Here is a 19,578-nt window from a genome sequence, read left to right as displayed (position 1 = left end):
CCCAATTGCCTCACTAAAAAAAAAAAAAATAATGATAAATTATCTAGTAATGTAATATTTTCTAATAACTTAAATAAAATTAATTTATACATTAATAATATAACCTGGCACACTTAAAAATATACATGACCTTACAAAACTGCTAACTTTATCTTTCTCTACCTTTCTCCATCAACACACCACCATTAAGGATACTTTACCTCCACTTAGTCTAGAGTCAGGTAATATAGATCAGTTTCGACCTACCTGTCCTAATAATCAGATAGTTTCTCCTCTTCAGCTTTAAGTAATCCCCATTTACCACCCACGCAGCCATGGCACTATGTCAATCTAAATCTGAGGCTCATAATCATGAGTACTACCTTTGTAAATTTGTAAGATGGAAGGCGTGAGATTTGTTTCTGGCACTAGATAATTTCTCTAATAACCTGTGGAACTGTAGATGGAAAAGTGATGGCTGAGCCTACAGGATACTTGCAGAGGCAGCCTCCAAGAATGCTGGCCAGTAGCTGTACCATAAAAATGGGTCCTCAGTGAGAAAGATATTATAGTAACTTAAGCCCTCTGAGGACTGCATTTGAACTAAAGATGTCCTAGCTGATGAAATGGCAGTCAAGACAACTACCACGTATCAGGATGCTCCTTTCATAAGCTACAACATAATTCGGGAAGCCATTCCAAGCCTGAGATAAATCTCCAGTGCAAGAGTATGCATTCTTATCTTGTTAAATAAATAGATATTCCTGATAAAAGAAACAAGGAATTAATTTCCACTTACCCAACATATTTAGTGTCCCAATTGTGTTGGTCTTTAATGTCTTGATGGGATTGTACATGTAGTTTGGAGGAGAAGCAGGAGATGCTAGATGATAAATCTGGTCCACTATGAGAGATAGAATGATGAAAACATGATTTCCAGAGACCTATAAAAATCTCAAGATTTTACAACAAAGGCATCATTAAATTGGTTAATCCCCTTGTCTAGACTATACTTTCTAATATCTTATTAGTCATAAAAAGAACTTTATGTTTACAGAGATGTTTTTAACAAATAAGCAAGCAAATGTCACCAACCAAAGCCAGAGTTTTCAAAGCCTTGTTTTTCTGAAACTGAAGCCAATTAGATATTTGAGTGTTTTTTGATTGAGTAATCTTAAACCCAGGTGAGGAGAAGTGCTTGAAACAGAAAAAAACACTGATTTTCCAGGTGCACTAATGGTCACCTGTATATAAAGGAAAGTGTGTTATTAATTTGTAAAGAAAAAGGGACAACCAAATAGATATAAAAAGGAAAAATAATCTTTTATGCAATTTAAATCTATTCCATACATGAAAGGGGAGACTTTGAGATTATTGTTAAGAGACAGGATGACTTGTAAAATTATAAATACTAAGACCATTTTAATTCTGACTCATTCCACCATTTTATTTGCTTTTTATCTTATCAGCTTCTTGCTCCAAGGATCAGAAATGGTTTCTAGCATATATTATTAGAATTTTGCTGACCAATTTTCTTTGAGTGCATATGATGACACTAATAAAAATATCTTTATATGATGCCATCCTTCAACGCTAGCACCTGACTCAAATTGAAAAGGATCCCTGCTGCTGCATTATGACTTAGAAAACCACAAATTGACATTAGCTATGTTGTATTATATTTTCATTTACTTTAACATTTCCCAGTTACATTTTAATCTGATTCCTGGTGGCAGTTGGAAGTTTTGCTGGCCAGTTCCAGAATGCAGCCTAGAAGTTACCCTGGACTATACAATCCTAACCTGCCCAGGTGCCTCTAGTCACCCCCCCCCATAGTCATTCTAAATAGTGCTGCCAAATTAATCTTCCTAATACTCAGCATTTCTGATCAAATCACAGACTTATAGGTAGACGGGACTCTGAAAGCTCATCTGGTCCAACAATTCCTTCCTCCTCATTTTGCAGATCAGGAAACTGAGGTCCATAGAAATTAAGTGACTCATCTAAGGTCACCTGGGTAGTAGCAGGGCTGAGATTTGAACCAAGATCTTCCAAATCCAAAGCCATAGCTTATTCCATTGCACCAATGCTCTCTATTGCCATGATAAATAAAGTCCAAACATTTTAGGCTTGTGCATAAGGCTTTGCACTGCCTTTTCAGCTCCCCTTTCTAAACACCCCTGACCATATGCCACTCCATGAAGGAGCCTCAGGCTTTCCTACGTCTGCTCCTCAACCACCCTTTCCTCTATTGCTTACTTTCAGGTTATAATATAACCTGTGTCTCCAAAGTTTTGGTGCAGTTTTAAAATATTAAAATTTAAAAGTGCACCAAGACGTTGTACACCCTATATTAGCAGAAATGGCAATTTCAAGGAAAACAGAAATGACATTGAATTCACTGAAACATATTCACCTTTTCTCCTCACATAACAATCAACGAATAATCACAACCTGCTTCTAAAAATACTCTTAATCTCTGAAACTGCCTTGCAAATAAATAGAGTGGTTTTTTTTGGAACTTGAGGTTCTATGCTTAAAAACACATCTCTTGCCAAAGCAATGATCACCATATGCCAACTGTTTATCCTCTGATAACAGACAAATAATAGCTACATAGTCAGGATGCAGGTTTCTATCATGTCTTTTCTGTTTTCTCTGTTTATTACCGTCTATCTTCGTTTCCTGGCAATAGAATATTAAATTACATTTTCTATTCTGAGAAAAAACTGGCAAGATATGACTAGTGAGGCGCTGTCAGTGATCTCTTGAAATGTATTGAGAATTAAAAAGGTTACCACAAGCCTGGAGAAGGGCAAATGTCTAGATTTAAAAAAAAAAAAAGCAAGAGGCAGGAGTCTGCAAAAATGTAAGCTGGTAATTTTGACTTCTACTACTGGTAAAATTCTAGAAAATACTATTAAAGGGATGGTTTATAAGCATTTAGAAAAGGAAGCACAGATGAGTAAAAACCTGCATGACTGTCTGAAATGGGCAGGGCCATAAGAAGGACAGAACTTTGGGGGCTTTAATTTTTCAGACTACTCATAGTCCTTCAGCAGTGCAGAAACAACAAGGCTTAACCATCTAGTAGGGTACTTTCCTTCTCTACTTATATACATGCCTCACCAGGTGAGGAGAGGTTTTGTACCATTTGTTTTGTGCTGGGCATTGCTTGTGGCATTTGTACCAGGTGTAAACATTTATGACTGAGGATGAAGAAGAAATGCTATACTGCACTCCCCTCCTTTCCCTCTGTGCTATGTGGCTAGACTAGTAAGATCAGGAGAATGCTATTAACATAGTATACTTAGAATTCGGCCAAGCATTTGACAAAGATTGTCATGTTATCCCAGTGGGCAAAATGGAGATGTGTGGGTTGGGTAATACCTTTTGGGTCTAAAAATGCAACCAGTTAGGTGAATTAGAATGAGTTGTACTTTTGAAATAAAATAAGTAGTCATTAATTGCCTGATGTCAAATTGGAGGGTGGTCTCTCCTAGAACATCTGAAGGATTGTCTTTGACCCTATGCTCTTCACCATTAAAAAAAAAATAAATTAGTAATGGGAAGAAAGCATGGATGACATACTTGTCAAATCTGCAAATAACACAAAGCTAGAAGGAGTAGCTAACACACTGGATATGAGAATCAAGATTCAAAAAGAACTTGGCAGGCTAGAATGATGAGTTAAATTTAATAAAATAAAATGCAAAAGGGATAAATGTGAAAGTGCTATATTGAGAGGAAACAATTCACCTTTGAAAATATAAGATGGAAGATATGTGCCTAGTATGATTTCATAGCCCAAAGAGCAAATGTTATTCCAAATTACATGCAAAAGAATTAAGAAGACTAATACATCATTACATCATATCTTGATCAGACCACATCTATAATACTTTGACCAGTTCTGGATACCACATTTTGGAAATGATACAGGTGAGCTACAGTTTACCTAAGAGAGGGTGACTACAATGGCCAAAGAATCAAAGAACGGGTCATATGTGTAATCAGCTGAAGCAACTCAAGGGCTAGCCAGGAAGGGAGACAAGAGATATGGTAATTGTGTTTAAATGCCTAAAGGACTATTGGGTAAAAAAGGGATTAGATTTCACTCCCAGAATTTTTCACCTATTGCCATGCTAACTGGTCAAGAAACCAAGCCATGACCTTTGCATGTGCCAGAATTCCTACCCTGGAGTCTCCACTATCTTGAGTAGGGGTTTTCCCCAATTGCTTGAGGCCCAAACTCAGTCATGCTTCACTTAACTCCCCAGGTTTCTCACCAGCCACCATACATATCCTTTGACTCTTCTCCACTGCCTATACCCCTCTACCCACTTTCTAGTTCTGGAATCACAATCTAATCTACTGTCACTCCTCCTATACAGAGTTTGTCAATTTATTCAACTCACTCACCAATCCTGTGACTTTCCAAATCAAGATACACCTCTCCCAAGGTCACCACTCCCCTACATATGGTATCTACTATTAAAATGCCAGCCCTTTGAGGGTGAAAACAGCCTTCCGTTGTGTATTTGTGTCTTCAGGGACTGGCACTTAGGAAATGCTTAAGTAGTGCCTTTGCATTGAGGATTCAGCTTCACTCCCAGGAGGCAGATGTAGGGACAATATCTCAGCTGAGGGGGAGATTTAGGACTAGTTTATGGAAAGACTTCCTAACAAGTAAAGTCATCTAAAAATGAAGTAGGCTGCCTCTACTGTGTTCCCTCTAGTTGGAAGTCTCAGGGAAGAGGCCGAAAGAACCATTTTAGAGGGATCCATGACCATTTCAGTTGGAAAAGCTGAGCTCTAAGGTCTCTTCAGATAGTAGTTCTATAGTCTATGATTTTGGGGGTTGATTTTATTGATTGCATGACAAACACCCAGTCAGTCAATAAACAATTTATTAACGTGCTATGTGTTGGGGTAATGGGCCCCTTCTCATTTAGCTAAGCTGGTCCCCAGACAATAGGTACAGTTGTTACCATACCAAAAGAACATTCCATGTGACAGGGTTCAAGGTCTGTTGGCAGAGATCTCAAGTTCCCACATTACATCCAAGCTGGAAGGAGTCTTTGTGGACATGGACAGCCTGAAGACCATACAAGTGGCCATGAAATGGCTTGAGGAAAGCCTCTGGTATGTTGAGTGAAACTTTTAAGGAGGATTTACAGAAGGGAAGGCACAAGTATTGTACAAGATGGGAATGCATAAAGGTTTTGAAGTCTACACCAGGGAAGAAAGTATCCATATCAATAAGAGTATCATCTAAGTATCTGAAAGAATCCATGTCACCTAAGTAAATGAGAGACACTTGAAGCAGCTGGGTGGCACAGTGGATTAAAGCACTGGGCTTGGTGTCAGAATCAAATCCTGCCTCAGACAATACTGTGTGAATTTAGGCAAGTCACTAGACCTGTTTGCCTCTGTTTCCTCAACTATAAAATGGGGATAATTATACCATCTGCCTCCCAGGGTTGTTGTAAGAATCAAAGGAGGTAATATTTATAAAGCACTATATAGGTGCTAGCTATTATTATTACTAATTGTTACTATTATTTCAAGTTCAAGTAGGAAATCAAGTACCTACTATGTGCCAGACGCTGAGATACATACTGGGAATGTGAAGAAAGGCAAAAACCAATCCTTGCTCTCAAGGATTTTATAGCCTATGGGGGAGAAAAGCAATGTGTAAGCAACTATGAACAAGAAAGCTGCATACACAATAAGACCTTAAGTGTAAGAAGAGGGCATAGTTTCTTGGAGAAGGCGGGATTCTAGCTAGGACATGTGATTATGCGGAAATATATACTTCAGAAGAGGCCTTCCCTTCAGGACTACATAACCACAAGAACCCGATGAGGTAGGCCCACAATTCCTGAATTCACTGGTGTACTAAGGAGAGCAGCTTAGGGAGGTGGGTTTGGCACAGGAGACAGCAAGGCTTGGATTTTCTTCCATTGGCAGCTACTGTTAAGTATACTTTGGCCTTTAAGAATACTCTTCTCAATTCTTTAAGTCAACATTTCCAAACCAGGCTTCACGGAATTCTGGTGTTCAGTGCAAAAATTTTGATGTTCAATACATTTCTAAGTTCTAAGATATTTACTATGAAATTGTGTGTGTAACAAAACTTTTACTGTGTAAAACTTTTTTATCATAAAAAAAAAAAACCAACCATAATTTTCTCAATTTTGCTCTAAAGTTTCCAGGAACTCCTCTTTATTAAGGTTTTCCCATTCTCCTAGACCAACTTTATAAGATCCTTCGTCTCAGACTGCCCTGGAAGAGACATTTGATTTCACATAAACCAACTAGTTCATTTTACAGATAAGAAGCTGAGGCTCACAGTGAGTGAGTGTCAGAGCCCAGGTTTTCTTACTCATCGATAGGACCATAGGTTCATAGATCTAGACCTGAAAGACACCTCACAGGTCATCAACTCACTCACTTTAGAGTTGAGGAAAATGAGTTTCAGAGATTTTAAGTGACTTGCCCAAGGTCACACAAGTAGGAAATTGAAAAGCCCTGATAGTACTGTTTTCATTGTGCCACACTACCATAATAATATATTTTGAGCCTACTATTCTTCTGTGGTCAGATTAGTTTGAGAGGTGAGGCTCAAATATGACATAGTTATACAGGCAAAAATCAAATTTTGGGGGGTGGGGAGTAAATGGCCAATACATTCAATATGTTTATTATCTCACACTGACTGGAATTACTAAGGAGCTGAAGACAAAGATTCTGGATAAGGCTGATTACATGGACACAAGTTTTAATAAACTTAAAATCAAAAAGAAAGACTTCACTTCATTTCAAATTGGAACTGGATCCACTTATTCCTCCTCTAGGAATCTGTGAACCATGAAATATGACAGAACTCTTAAGCTTCCACTCTAGACTAAACAAAAAGTAAAACCAATTTTCATATGAAATTCTTGCTCATTAGAAACCAAGGGGGAAAAAAAATCCAGTCTCCCCATGGAATTAGCTAGCCCACATGCAAATTCTTAAGACAGGATCTGCCCAAGCACAGAAAGAAATTCTGAAATAAGGTATTAAAAAACCAACCTAATAATGTTAGCTGAATAAACTTTTTTCCCCAGTAAAAATACTTTTTTGGTTTGTTTTATATAAAATTTTAAAATAATGCTTTTTTGAGTTAAAAAAGTGGGTGGGGGGAAGATAGTGGTAATGCTGAGTTCAAGAACAAATAACAGAAAGAAGCTTAACTAACATTCATGGAGTTTAACTTTGTCTTTGTTCTGAAGGTTATCTGCTAACAGACTGGCTTCCTCCAAAGTGGGCTGTAGTTTCAGCTTATAGGCTAAATACAATTTTTATTTATCTGTTTTCTTTGGTTTCTGTTGCTGTTCGGTCATTTTAAAGTCATGTCCCCACTTGGGGTTTTCTTGACAAAGATACTGGTGTGGTATGGTTTGCTATTTCCTTCTCCAGCTCATTTTATAAATGAGGAAACTGAGGCAGCACACAGAGTTAAGTGACTTGTCTAGGGTCACACAGCTAAGAAGTATCTGAGGCCAGATTTGAACTCAGGAAGATGAGTCTTCCTGACTCCAGACCTGGCACTCTATCCATTGTATTACCTAGCTACCCATTCTTTTGCTTAACTGTATAGATAATTAAAAGGAAGTTTGAATTGTAGAACATTTATTTAGGTTTCATCATATAAGTAGCATCCTTGACAATGTTTCAGTAAATATTCCTTATCATTCTCACTTGCTGTGCCTCCCAATATAGACTGAATCTGTAGTTGAAGTTTCTAAAAATTACCATGGATCTTAATGATACATCTTGGTATAAAATTAAGGCAGGTCTAACAGCTTGGCTTGCTTCCCAACCCAATTTACAAAGTGATTCCTTTCTGTTCCTCTAAGATCTGGCTCTTAAAAGTTTTCTGACATTCTATAGAAATGACTTGGGTTGGATGACCCTTGTAGAACATGTTAGTAGTCAGGGTTCATTTCCTCTAAATATTAGAGCAGATGGTATCTGAGGTCTCTTCCAACTCTGATTTTGTGATTTATAAAAATACTATTGTAGAATTCATATTAAATACCCTTCATATGTTTAAAGTAACAATATGTGCCTTTGGAAGAAAGGAAAAACAATATAGGCTACTGGGAAGAAAACTTTCCCCTAAACTAGTGGCAAACTACTGACACGTTGGCCTTGAGAGTGTAGGTGAGCCATATGGTCATCTGACATCTTGAAGAATGAGTCTTTGGAAGAAACTGGGGAATGGCAATTTTTCTGCTAACACTCTATTCAAGTCATGATTTCTCACCTCTCTTAGTGGGCAGAATGGTAATGCTGCTGTTTGCTCCCTAACTAATTCTAGAAGGCACCCCCCATGGAAGTGTTCCAAATATCTGAACCAATCAACTTTTTATCCATCCTGTTTCAAGGAAAGCACCATGGAAGCAAAGTTTAAAAAAAAAAATCAGTGCTACAATTATTGAGAGGCAAGGACCTGGGTTCTAATCCTACCTCACCTGTTTGCTACCTAGGCAACCTTATACTGGTCACCACAATCCTGAGCCTCAGTTGCCTTACCTGTAAAATGAAGGGGTTGGATCAGTGGGTCTCTGAGGGCTCCAAAACTATAATCCTGCAATCATTATTTTATAGATGAAAAAACTGAAGCTCAGTGAAGTCACTTCACCTAGTGATCATATCATCTAGTAATATGAGGACTAAGTGTCACACCTGGGATTGGAACCTAGGTTGTTCCTTACTCCAAACCCAAAACTCTCTCTACTGTAACACTGACACCTCTCCACAATCCGTTCTTTACTTTCTTTTTTTTTTCTTTCCTTTCTTGTTTTTGATGCTTCTTTTCTTAGATTTTTGTCTCCTGTACACTCCTAGGAATTCCTGTGAAACTGGAAATTATTGCTATCTTCCTTTATTTTAGTTATTCCTTAGAGTACACCCAGTTGAGTGGATAAATATAAACAGTATTCTCCATCCCTTTCCTTTTCAAACAATCTATTTTTAGGACAAGAAAGGGGCAAGACATCACCCTTGTGATGTCATTGGTTCTCTTTGAGAATGAAGAACAATGACAACTACAACCCTTCTTTTCCAAAGCAACTTTCTTTGCCTCTCTAGTTTTACAGATAAAAGAGCAAAAAAGGAAGAAAAAAAAAAAGACAGTATTACCTCAGGTCCTGTCCTAAAAAGGACATTATTTTAGCTCTAATTTCTTAAGGGATTATAAAGAGGAGAAATGAATAAAGAAAAAAAACCCTCAAAATTATCTCAAGGAAAGCTGCTTCTATGTAAGTACTAAATCATATTAATAGCAATGAGTTGGAATGTAAATAAAGCAGCAATGTTAACTCTGCTAGTCTAGAATTAGCTCCATAACATGTCAACTGTTTATCCTTCAGCCTGTAATAAAAATGAAAAATGATTCTGAAGTAGGCTGGTGGAAGATGGGGTGTGGGGAGGAGGGAAGGATGGAAGTGGAAGGCCAAAGACAGGTATGTTCTAGTCTTTTGCTACAACTTTCCTTCGCTCCTAATGATACTGACCGCTAAATGAACCTTCCATAAAGCACTGCCCATTTGCAATGTCTGGTAATCTCAGCTAGCAAAATTATGACCCTCTGGGAATGAGCCTGAAGAATTTTAAATTAGTTTAGTTAACCCCTTTTTAAAGACATGCTTATTTTTACCTTTTCACAGAACTGCTAAAAATAGCTCAGAAAACACTAAAAGAACACAGGAGTTTTGTTCCCTTTGTGTTATCAAGGGGAGGGGAGGAGGCAGGGAAAAAGGGATGGTGTAGACCACACAGATATGAGAGGCATGCCCTGCAGAGGCACTACCAATAATTCTGGTGTGGGGGAAGGCCGAACCATATATGGACTATTTGTGGTTTCTTTGAGAGTACACTTTAATGAAGCCTGACATCTATGCAAACAAAGCATTTATTAAAACCAGGAAAGAAACCAGCAAAAGACTGAGAAAGAAAAATTCTCCAAGTATCCTACCAGAGCTACTGTCCAGAATGTAAAAAACAGTAAAATCAGCTTATTTCCTATCATGCAAGGAGAAGGCGCACATAAAAATAGATGATCTCTTGCACAACACCCCACTGATTCCGCTCTGCTGAAAGCCTCAACTCAGTCCCAGAGCCAGAGGCCATTAAAGCTGTAGCCAGACATCCAAGCTACTTTACTTCCATAACAATGGCATGAGGGCTAATTAAAATCTGAGATGTCTTGCCCCCTGAAAATGAGGAAGAAAACAAGAACAGTATCATATTCTCCCCATATCTGGTAAACTCCATTCATCAATGCCTAAAAAGAGAAAAATACAGCATTGTAATTTTAAAAAATTACAAAAGTTAGAAAAAAATGTCCTCAAATCCAGCACCTTATTGTCACATATCTGTGTCTATCTGCTCATATAAGAGCCAGGATGGCATAGCCATGGATAGAAAGATAGTCCGAAAGAGAAGATCGTGGTTCAAGCCCCACTTCCTAGCTGCATTACCCTGAACAAACCTAGTTTAAGTTTAAGTTTAGAGAACATGCTAATCTTCATTAGTGGAGGGAGCTTTCTCCTTAGGAGTTCCCATTCTAATGGAACAGGTCCAGTTGAAAAATGTGAACTCACACTATTCTCTAAACACACACACACACACACACACACACACACACACACACACACACACACACGGGTGGGGGGAGAAGGGAATGTCTTCATTTTTGACAGCTTGTAGGGTAGTGAAAAACTAAGTTTCTTTTGGCAGAAAGAAGGAAACACTTTGCTAAGTCTTTCGACCTATGACTGCATGGCCTTCAAGGTCTATTCTGGCCCTAGAGCCATTATCTTAGGCATTTGGGACTGTCTGATTTCAAATCAGTTAAAACTTACTTCACGCTCACTACAAAAGGGACCACTGGACCACCTTTCAGTGCTGCCAGATTTTCAATTTTCACTTAGAATTATAGAATATTAAAGTTAGAAAAGGATTTTAAGGGGGCAGCTAGGTGGCGCAGTGGATAAAGCACCGGACCTGGATTCAGGAATACCTCTGAGTTCAAATCCAGCCTCAGACACTTTACGCTTACTAGCTGTGTGACCCTGGGCAAGTCACTTAACCCCCATTGCCCCGCAAAAAAAAAAAAAGAAAAGGATTTAAAAATATATAATCAAATCCAATGCCCTCATTTTACAGAGGATAAGACTAATATTTTGGAGTAGATGATCTCTTAAGGTTTTTCAAGCTATAACATTTTATTATCCAAAGATTCTAAAGAGATATGATCTCTACCTTCTGTGAAAACTAGAGTTAAGAAATCCCCAAGTTAAATGATTAAAACCCTACCATGAGATCATATAATTTAAGGCTAGAAAGGGATCTCAGATCTCCCCATATTTTACAGATGAGGAAACTGAGGCCCCAAGAAATGAAGTGACTTGCCCAAGGTAACATGGTAATTTCAAGTGGTAGACGCAGTCTTCAAACCTCAACACTTAAGTCTTGTATTTTTTCTACTCTACAAGTTCCATGAGAGAGCAGAATTCAGATTCTTAAAATATATTATGGTATCCTTGGCAACATTATTTTTGGTGTTCTACAATGATTACTCAGGTATTAATAGTCCAAACCTTTCATCATATATTCCTCTTTCTATTGAACCCTGGTCTTCCCATAGGTCAGCAATGAAAGAGAATGAGATTCAAGAGAATTTCTTTGGTTGCCTTAGTACAGCTTTTTAAAAAATTGGAGGAAGATGAGAACAAAATTTAAAATGTTTGTCAATTGTTTCTTTATTTTATCCTTCTACTCTCTCTAGGTCTAATGTCCACAGATTGCTGTAGTTTAAATAGATGTCTCTACAAGAAGATACAGTTCTAATTAATGGCTAACAGCTCACTGCGCCCTCTTTAACTTCACTTATGCCTACATTTGCCTATTGCCATAGATGATGGTTTTGCACTAACAATTACAATGCAAATCCCAACACAGAGATCTTTCATATAATCTGACAGTACACACACACACACACACACACACACACACACACACCACTTTTACATCTTCCCACTCTATATCAATACCCAAGATGAGTAAGTGGGCTTTCCCATGGAGCACTCTACAACCTATATTTCTTGTCTTATCATTGCTCTCCACTTATCCTCTAGCACATCTCAAACCAAACAACTAAGCATTGTCAAATTCACCTCAACCTCTCTGTATTTTCATAAGCTATCCCCCATGCTTGTAGTGACTTTGCCCCCTCCTTTCCAAACTCTGTCCCTCAACATCCATTTGCAGAAATTTTTCCCATTCCTCAAGACCCAAGTCTAACTCTTAAGTAATTTCTCCCTTCTCAAAATCTCTCATAAAACTTACTGTCCTCTCCTACGAACTAATCATATATTAGCCAATCTGCACTTTCAAATATTTATTATTCCTGTCTTTGTCTTATGTCCTCTAGTATACTATAAACTCCTTGTGGAGAAGAGCTGGCTATGTCTTTTTCATCTTCGAATGCCCAGCAATGAGGTCAGACAAGGGCATCACTAACCTTCCAAATAAATTATTTTAATTCTTTATCTTCCTTCACTCGGTCACCAAAACCTACCAAGACTCTAATTAAATGTTCATTTTTTTCTGAGTCCACACCAAATTCTTTGTGCAGCTATTGGCTTCTTTGTACAACAAGAAGTCAAAAGAAACAAATAGAAATCCCTCTGATACCTACCTTTTTGAAACATAATGGTTATAACCTATAAGATCTAAAATTCCAAGAATCTTTTCATCTACAAATGGCCTTCCTGCATGGCTGAAGGAAATCTTCACGTGCCAGAATGAAATATCATAATTACTACCTCATTAATCCAAACAACTTACAAATAAGAAGATACACTGAAACTTTTCAAGGCTGAAAATGTTTTTTAAACATGTTCACACTAGTTTTTGTAAAAGGGAAGAAAGGATTATTAAAAAATATTGCTAATTACAAGTATTCTTCGGGCAAGGGGGGGCGGGGGATGGAGAAGGAGATGATATTTTCTTCCTTTATCTCCCAAGCCTCTCCCACTCCAATGAAGGCAACGAACAAAGCAAAACCACCAGCTGTCAAATAAATCTCAAAGTGCTAACTTTTTGGTAGCTACCAACATATTTCACTGCACCATGCCTGTGCTAACCTAAAGAGACCACTAATCATTGTTGGCAGCTACTGAAAGAAACTGAAAGACTTCTCTAGGACATACCCCAAACCTCAATTTTTTACAAGTACCAAAACTCTGTGTGTGTGTGTGTGTGTGTGTAGGGAGAGGAGAAGGAAGAAGAAAAAAAAGCTAACAAAAAACCACAGATGTATTTTTTTCTTACTTATAACACATGAGCTGATAATAATACATGGCAAATGGAAGAATTTACACAAAGAGCTAAGAAACCAAATTATCTGAATCACCACAATTCTCCCAAGTCTTTTCTAAACATTATTCATAGGTAATAGGTTGCAATATACAAGTCTTACATGAGAAAGAAACCCACAGATTTCATTCTGTCAGTTATTTGATTATAATTATTCTATTAACACCATATCAAGCATTTTTAGGTACCTACTATGTGTCAGACACTGTACTGGGAGCTTAGGATACAAACAAAAAGTGAAACAATCCTGACTGGCAAGAAACTTATACTTTAAAAAAATATGGTGACAGGCTACTTAAAAATAATTTCTTCATTAACTGCAAAAGCAATTTAAACTTGCTTATGCTTTTTAGCAATTAGCAAGAGGACAGGATGCATAGATGCACACACATCAATAAATATTACTCCCCAAATGAAAACTATCCAGAAGCATAACTACATGAGACATGTTTACTTACCTTCAATGTAGAGGGGCTCTACAACATCATGGTTAATTAGCTCAAAGTTTTCATGGCCGATCCAATGTTCCACATTTCTTTTCCTGCCCGTAAAGAAGTTGTCCACAACTGTAACCTCATGGCCATCCATCATTAGTTTGTCAGTAAGATGAGAACCCACAAACCCTGCTCCTCCAGTTATCTGCATTAGGACAGTTTGTATGAAATATTTACAGAAAACACCAAAGAAATCAGATGAAAACAGATTTCACAAACTGGCTTTTGCAGTTGGCTGGGGATGGGGATGGGTGGGGACAGGAAGGGGGGGAAGAAGTGGGAAGGGAGGACGGGAGGGTAAAGATATTTCAGGTAATACCTTTACTTCTACTCCAGAGCAAGCAAGCATAAATATCTCAACAATCTCTAAAACAACCAAAAGACATTACTGAGGTAATTGTTCAGGAAGGTAGGTGTTACAAATTCAAAAACATCTTTCTCTTATAGAACATTATATCATGACAAGACCCTGAATAATGTTGGGATGGCATAACCATAGGTTAGACCTAACAGAATTACTTTTATTAGAAGGCATAGGGGCATGGTATGTGTCACGCATTGAACATCTGTGCTAGATAAACAGAGGCTTCTATTACAAGAATATGCCAAGAGGAAAGAAAGGGAAAAAGAGTCGTTGATAAGCAAACAAGGACTATTCATGGGCTGAAGCCTTTAAAAAAAACCAAAAGCCTGCTGCTTGATTATTATAATGACAAGAAGGTAAATCCTATGTAGAATCTGTGTGCTGCTTAAAAAGTGATATAATTATATAGTTAACTGTATTGTGACAGGGCTTTAGGAATAACCAATTTCCTAAAATTAAAAGCCACCAGAAATATAGGGTCAATTCCCTTCCAAACACTTGAATGAAAAGATGTAATTAATACCATATTATAAGTGTGTGCCTGGGGAGAAGGTGTGGGAGGAAAGTAGAGGCCAGACGGGTGTAAACATTAAAAAAAAAAAATCGCCATATTCTACTCTAATTTCCATTCTATTAAAGAACACCCGTTTCATACATTTCATTTAAAAGCTCCCAGATGAAATTTCTGAGTCACCTAAGCCCTTCCCACTTTGCTTAACTACTCCTCCCTCTTGACTCTCTGCCTCCCAAAAGCTAAAAGGCAGTCTGGTATTGATCTGGGGGTCAGAGGATCTAGCTCTCCCGGCTCAGATACTTCCTGGCTATGCCTCTAAATGCTCATATTTGCTACTTCATATGGCTGTTGTGGAAAAAAAAAGTTTTGAAAATTGTAAAGCATGATATGCACATTAGCTATTTTTTATGAAATGAAGCAATGAAGAAGAGCAGGTGAACCTAATACCTGTGAAAACACACATCCTCATTTTTCTAAATCTTAATAAATGTGTGGCTTTTTTCATGATTTTGAATTATCATTCTTAGGGGCAGAAGTTTGATTGCTTCCATGTTAAGATCATGGAACAGGGCAGCTAGATGGCACAGTGGATAGAGCACCGGCCCTGGAGTCAGGAGTACCTGAGTTCAAATCTGGCCTCAGACACTTAACACTAGGTGTGTGACCCTGGGCAAGTCACTTAACCCCAATTGCCTCACTAAAAAAAAAAAAAGATCATGGAACAACAGAATGTTTGAGCTGGGAAAGGGATTTAGAGTTCAAATCTAGCCCTTGCATTTTACAGATGAGGATACTGAGGCCCAAAGAGGTTAGGTGACTTGTCTAAAGGTCACACAGGCAGTAAGTTACAGGGCCAGGGTTTAAAACTAGGTCTTTTGAGTCCAAATCCTGTGCTGCGTTCCTTGCACAACATGTCATGAAGAAACTTAGAGGACAAATAGTCTAAATGGAGCATTTTACAGATGGAGAAACTGAGGTCCATTAAATTTGTTCATTATTGTTCACAGTAACCTTTTAGAAGCATATTATTACAGGGTTGAAAGTGATGTAAGAATCACCTAAAGAAAGATAATTATTCCTGCCCTGACAACCTCATAGAGTGGATCCAAGGTAATGACTTTAAAAGCATTTTGTGAACCATCAAGAGATATACAAGTGAAAGGTAGCATTATTTAGTCCTGCATAAGAAGAACCAAGGCCTAAAGAATCTATGTGACCTGGGATCCCAATGCTGGCCAATTTTCCCTACCTACCATTCTTTCTCTCTCTCTCTATGTGTATGTGTGTGTGTATATATATAAAATGTATGTATATGTATATGTGTATGTGTGTGTGTATATATATATATATATATATGTATAATATATAATCTTGCAATTATCAATCAGAATTAACTTTACTTGTAAATACTTTGATGTCACAACCTGCACTGATTTGGATTTAAGTTGAGAGAGGGCTGTGCAAGGTCACCAACCTCATTCTCTCCTCCAGAACCATCTAGGTCCAGTGGCAAGATATGCATCAGCACAACTAGAGATAGCCCCAGATGTTTAAGGCAACTAGGGTAAATTGACTCGCTCAGGGTCACATAAATGTCTGAGGTGAGATTTGAACTCAGGTTTTCCCAACTTCAGGGCCAGTGTTCTATCCACTGTGCCACCTGACTGCCCCAAAGGTGACACAGCCAGTAAGTGTCTGAGACCAGATATGAATGCTGGTCTTCCTGACTCCAGACCCAGGGCTTTATCCACTGCACCATCTAACTTGTCTTGTTTATATACAGTCATCGTTCCATCTAAACTGCAGAGTCAAGAGCCTAGAATTTGAAGCCATGCATTGTATTTAAGAATTATACAGGCTTGTTTCCTGCATTTCATTGACTTCAGTCATGGCATGAAATGGTGAGAAGGTCCCTGGGCCTTGGTGGTAACCCTCCAGAGTTGATTTAATGGAGTAATTCTCCTCTACCAAAAGGACTTAGGCAGCCAGAATACTTTCTTATCATATTCAGTCCATTAAGCAAGCATTCCTAATAGAATACAGATAGAAGCTGGGGGCTTCTGGAGGAGGGGAAAAAAAATTCACCAGGAAAAAGAAGTCAACAATGAATAAGAAACAAATCTTGGAAAATTTATCTAAAGGTAGCTGCAGAGAAGACTTGCTACCTTTTACACAGAAAACTGGATTATGAGTTTACGCAGCTTTGGGTGTTTTCCCCTTTAACAAACTCCAGCTGATGCATTAATGTTAATGCTTGTTTCGGGTGCCAAAAGGAGCTGAAATGCTTAAGTTCAAGCTTGGCATTTAAATGTGATGTTGCTCAGCAAGAGGGAAAAATGATTTCAGAACTTATTCCAGTATACCCTTCCTGTGTAGGAAAATTTCAACATCCCTTCAATCAAAAAGGCTACAAGTTTTAGTGCTAAAGAATTTGTAAATTAAAGGTGTATAACCATTTCATAAATGGTATGCTATATAAATAGGCACTGTGATTTTTAGAACTGAGACTATCATTCTAAACTCAAACCCACAATTTCTATCTTTTCTCACAGTTTTAACTTCTCCTAGGGCAATTGCTCTCCAGAAATAGTAAAGTCAGTAACCTTGAAGTTATATGTAAAATAGAATAAATTCTGCTACCTTTCATCACCCTGTAACCTATGCCACATCATGTACAAATAAAGGCTTCTTCAAAACCATTAGTCCTTCTTATAGAACCTTACACGAGATTATCAAATGGTCATGGACTGTAACATTAATCAGAAACACTTAGCACCTAGCCCTGTGGCAACAGAAGACTGTAGAGAAATAATTGCCCTGTGCCACTTCATCATGGATCACTCTATTCAAGCTCAGATGGGGCCATGGATATTTTTGGTGAGTTGTAAAGAGAGGCGGTGACCCAACACACTCACAGATAGCTGCCATTTGAAAGAGAAGCTTGTGGATTGCTCTGGGTCTCAGTCATGTGACTTGCCCAGAAAGAGGCAAGAGGCAGCTAATCTATCTGCTCCAAGAAAGAGGAGTTTTTATGTAAAGATGGCTTATGTTTGCTATTAAAGATAAATAACATTTTCCCTGCCCCCCCCTTTTGAGTTTCTACAAACTAGGCTATTGAGAACACTTGGACAAAGCTTAAACTAAATTCAATTTTGAGCATCCTAAAAGGGAAGGGTTATAATTTACAAATCATAAAGGACCCATGGATTAACGGAATGAAGGTGGTTTCTTTATTAAAAAAAAAATTAAAAAAAAACAGTGAATGAAGAATAAATATATGCAAACTTACCAAAATTCTTTTCCGATCTTTTTCTGATAAAAATTTCACTGGCGGGTACTTCTGGGTGAAGCTACAGAATATGAAGACACAAAAAAAATGCAAAGTCAGAATTAGGGGTCTTAATTAGTTCTTTTTAAACTGCCAGATCACTAACAGCAGCAGTTCCACAGAACAATACATTTCGCTTCTTCCCTTAGTCAATGTGCAATGTGAGCTGGGAGAGCTGACCTAGGGCAATTTCTATATCAAGTTTATATCTACTGTGCATTCAATTCATTGAATAAATGTGATTTAACTTGCTAGTCCACAAACAAACTGGGCATGACTTGGGGCTCTACCACATGAACCAATCTGTGGGTCAATCTGCAGCCAATCTTGAAGCTGGCCACCTACGTGATGCACAGTGAAGGTAATATACAAGTGGACTACATACTAAAATAACTGCATAACAAGTAAGGTATTGCTCAAGCCTGAACAGGAGGAAAACAGCAATAATCCTTTTCCAATTCTCAGAGTAGGAAGGAAGACCAAGTTATGTTGAACAAAGAGTTGAAAGAAAAGTTTCTTTTCAAAATATTAGCTCCCGGGGCAGCTAGATGGTGCAGTGGATGGAGCACCAGCCCTGGAGTCAGGAGTACCTGAGTTCAGATCCGGCCTCAGACACTTAATACTTGCTAGCTGTGTGACCCTGGGCAGGTCACTTAACCCCAATTGCCTCACTAAAAAAAAATATATATATATATATATATATATATATAAGCGCTCCCTCCCCCCAATTCCTCTGAGTTCCAAGTTTATTTTTTAAAACAACTCCGACTTCATCTTTTCTCCTCTCCCCAGTTACCAGCAGCCCACTTGGGAAGTATGGAAGTCCTTCCAAAGTACATCATTAGTCTTGGCATCCTATAGGGCAGGGATTCTTGACCTTTTTTTTTTTTGCATCATAGAAGCCTGGAGAAGTTTATAGACTCCATCTCAGAATAATATTTTTAAATGCATAAGAGAAAATTCATAGGATTTGAAAGAAAATAAATATAGCTAGTTTAAAAAGTTATCAAAATGTGGAAAAAAAAAGTTCATTACAACCCCCAGGTTTACAGGTCTACAGACACTGTCCATCACTGTTTTTTCAGATATACACATATATACACTTGTATATACACACATACATACTTGTATACACAAAACACATAGACATATACAGCACACATGCACATACTTCTATATATACATAAACACATACACACTTGTACACATACATATACTTATGTACACACACACACACACACACACACACACACGCACACCTCTGGACAGAAGATAGAACCGAGAGAATTGGGCACATAATTGAACAAGACTATGAAAAGGGGGTAGATTGCCTATGGGAAATTGCACAGCTCTTTTAAAGACTACGAACTCCTACCAGAACCAAAGAGATATCAGCACTAATATATAGGACAACAGTGGCTATGAGTAACAGAAACCAGAAACTGAGAAATTAAAAATGAGG

The 19,578-nt window shown here is 38.0% G+C and overlaps 1 protein-coding gene across 2 annotated transcripts in view; it reads right to left on the bottom strand.

Moving 5' to 3' along the window:
- The window catches only part of UXS1 (UDP-glucuronate decarboxylase 1), a 141,452-nt gene that overhangs the window by 50,197 nt on the left and 71,677 nt on the right, over window positions 1-19,578 (bottom strand). For both annotated transcript variants that reach the window (XM_043998344.1, XM_043998345.1), the window contains exons 5-7: window positions 18,078-18,138; window positions 13,875-14,055; window positions 779-883 (exon numbers count right to left, since the gene is read on the bottom strand). In XM_043998344.1, coding sequence (XP_043854279.1) covers window positions 779-883; window positions 13,875-14,055; window positions 18,078-18,138 — 347 coding nt within the window. The remainder of the gene's footprint in view (window positions 1-778; window positions 884-13,874; window positions 14,056-18,077; window positions 18,139-19,578) is intronic.

This window comes from Dromiciops gliroides, chromosome 3 (genome assembly GCF_019393635.1).
Source record: "Dromiciops gliroides isolate mDroGli1 chromosome 3, mDroGli1.pri, whole genome shotgun sequence".
Classification (NCBI taxonomy): domain Eukaryota; kingdom Metazoa; phylum Chordata; class Mammalia; order Microbiotheria; family Microbiotheriidae; genus Dromiciops; species Dromiciops gliroides.
The sequence above is the reverse complement of the archived record's forward strand: the minus strand, read 5'-3'. Positions and strand labels throughout refer to the sequence as shown.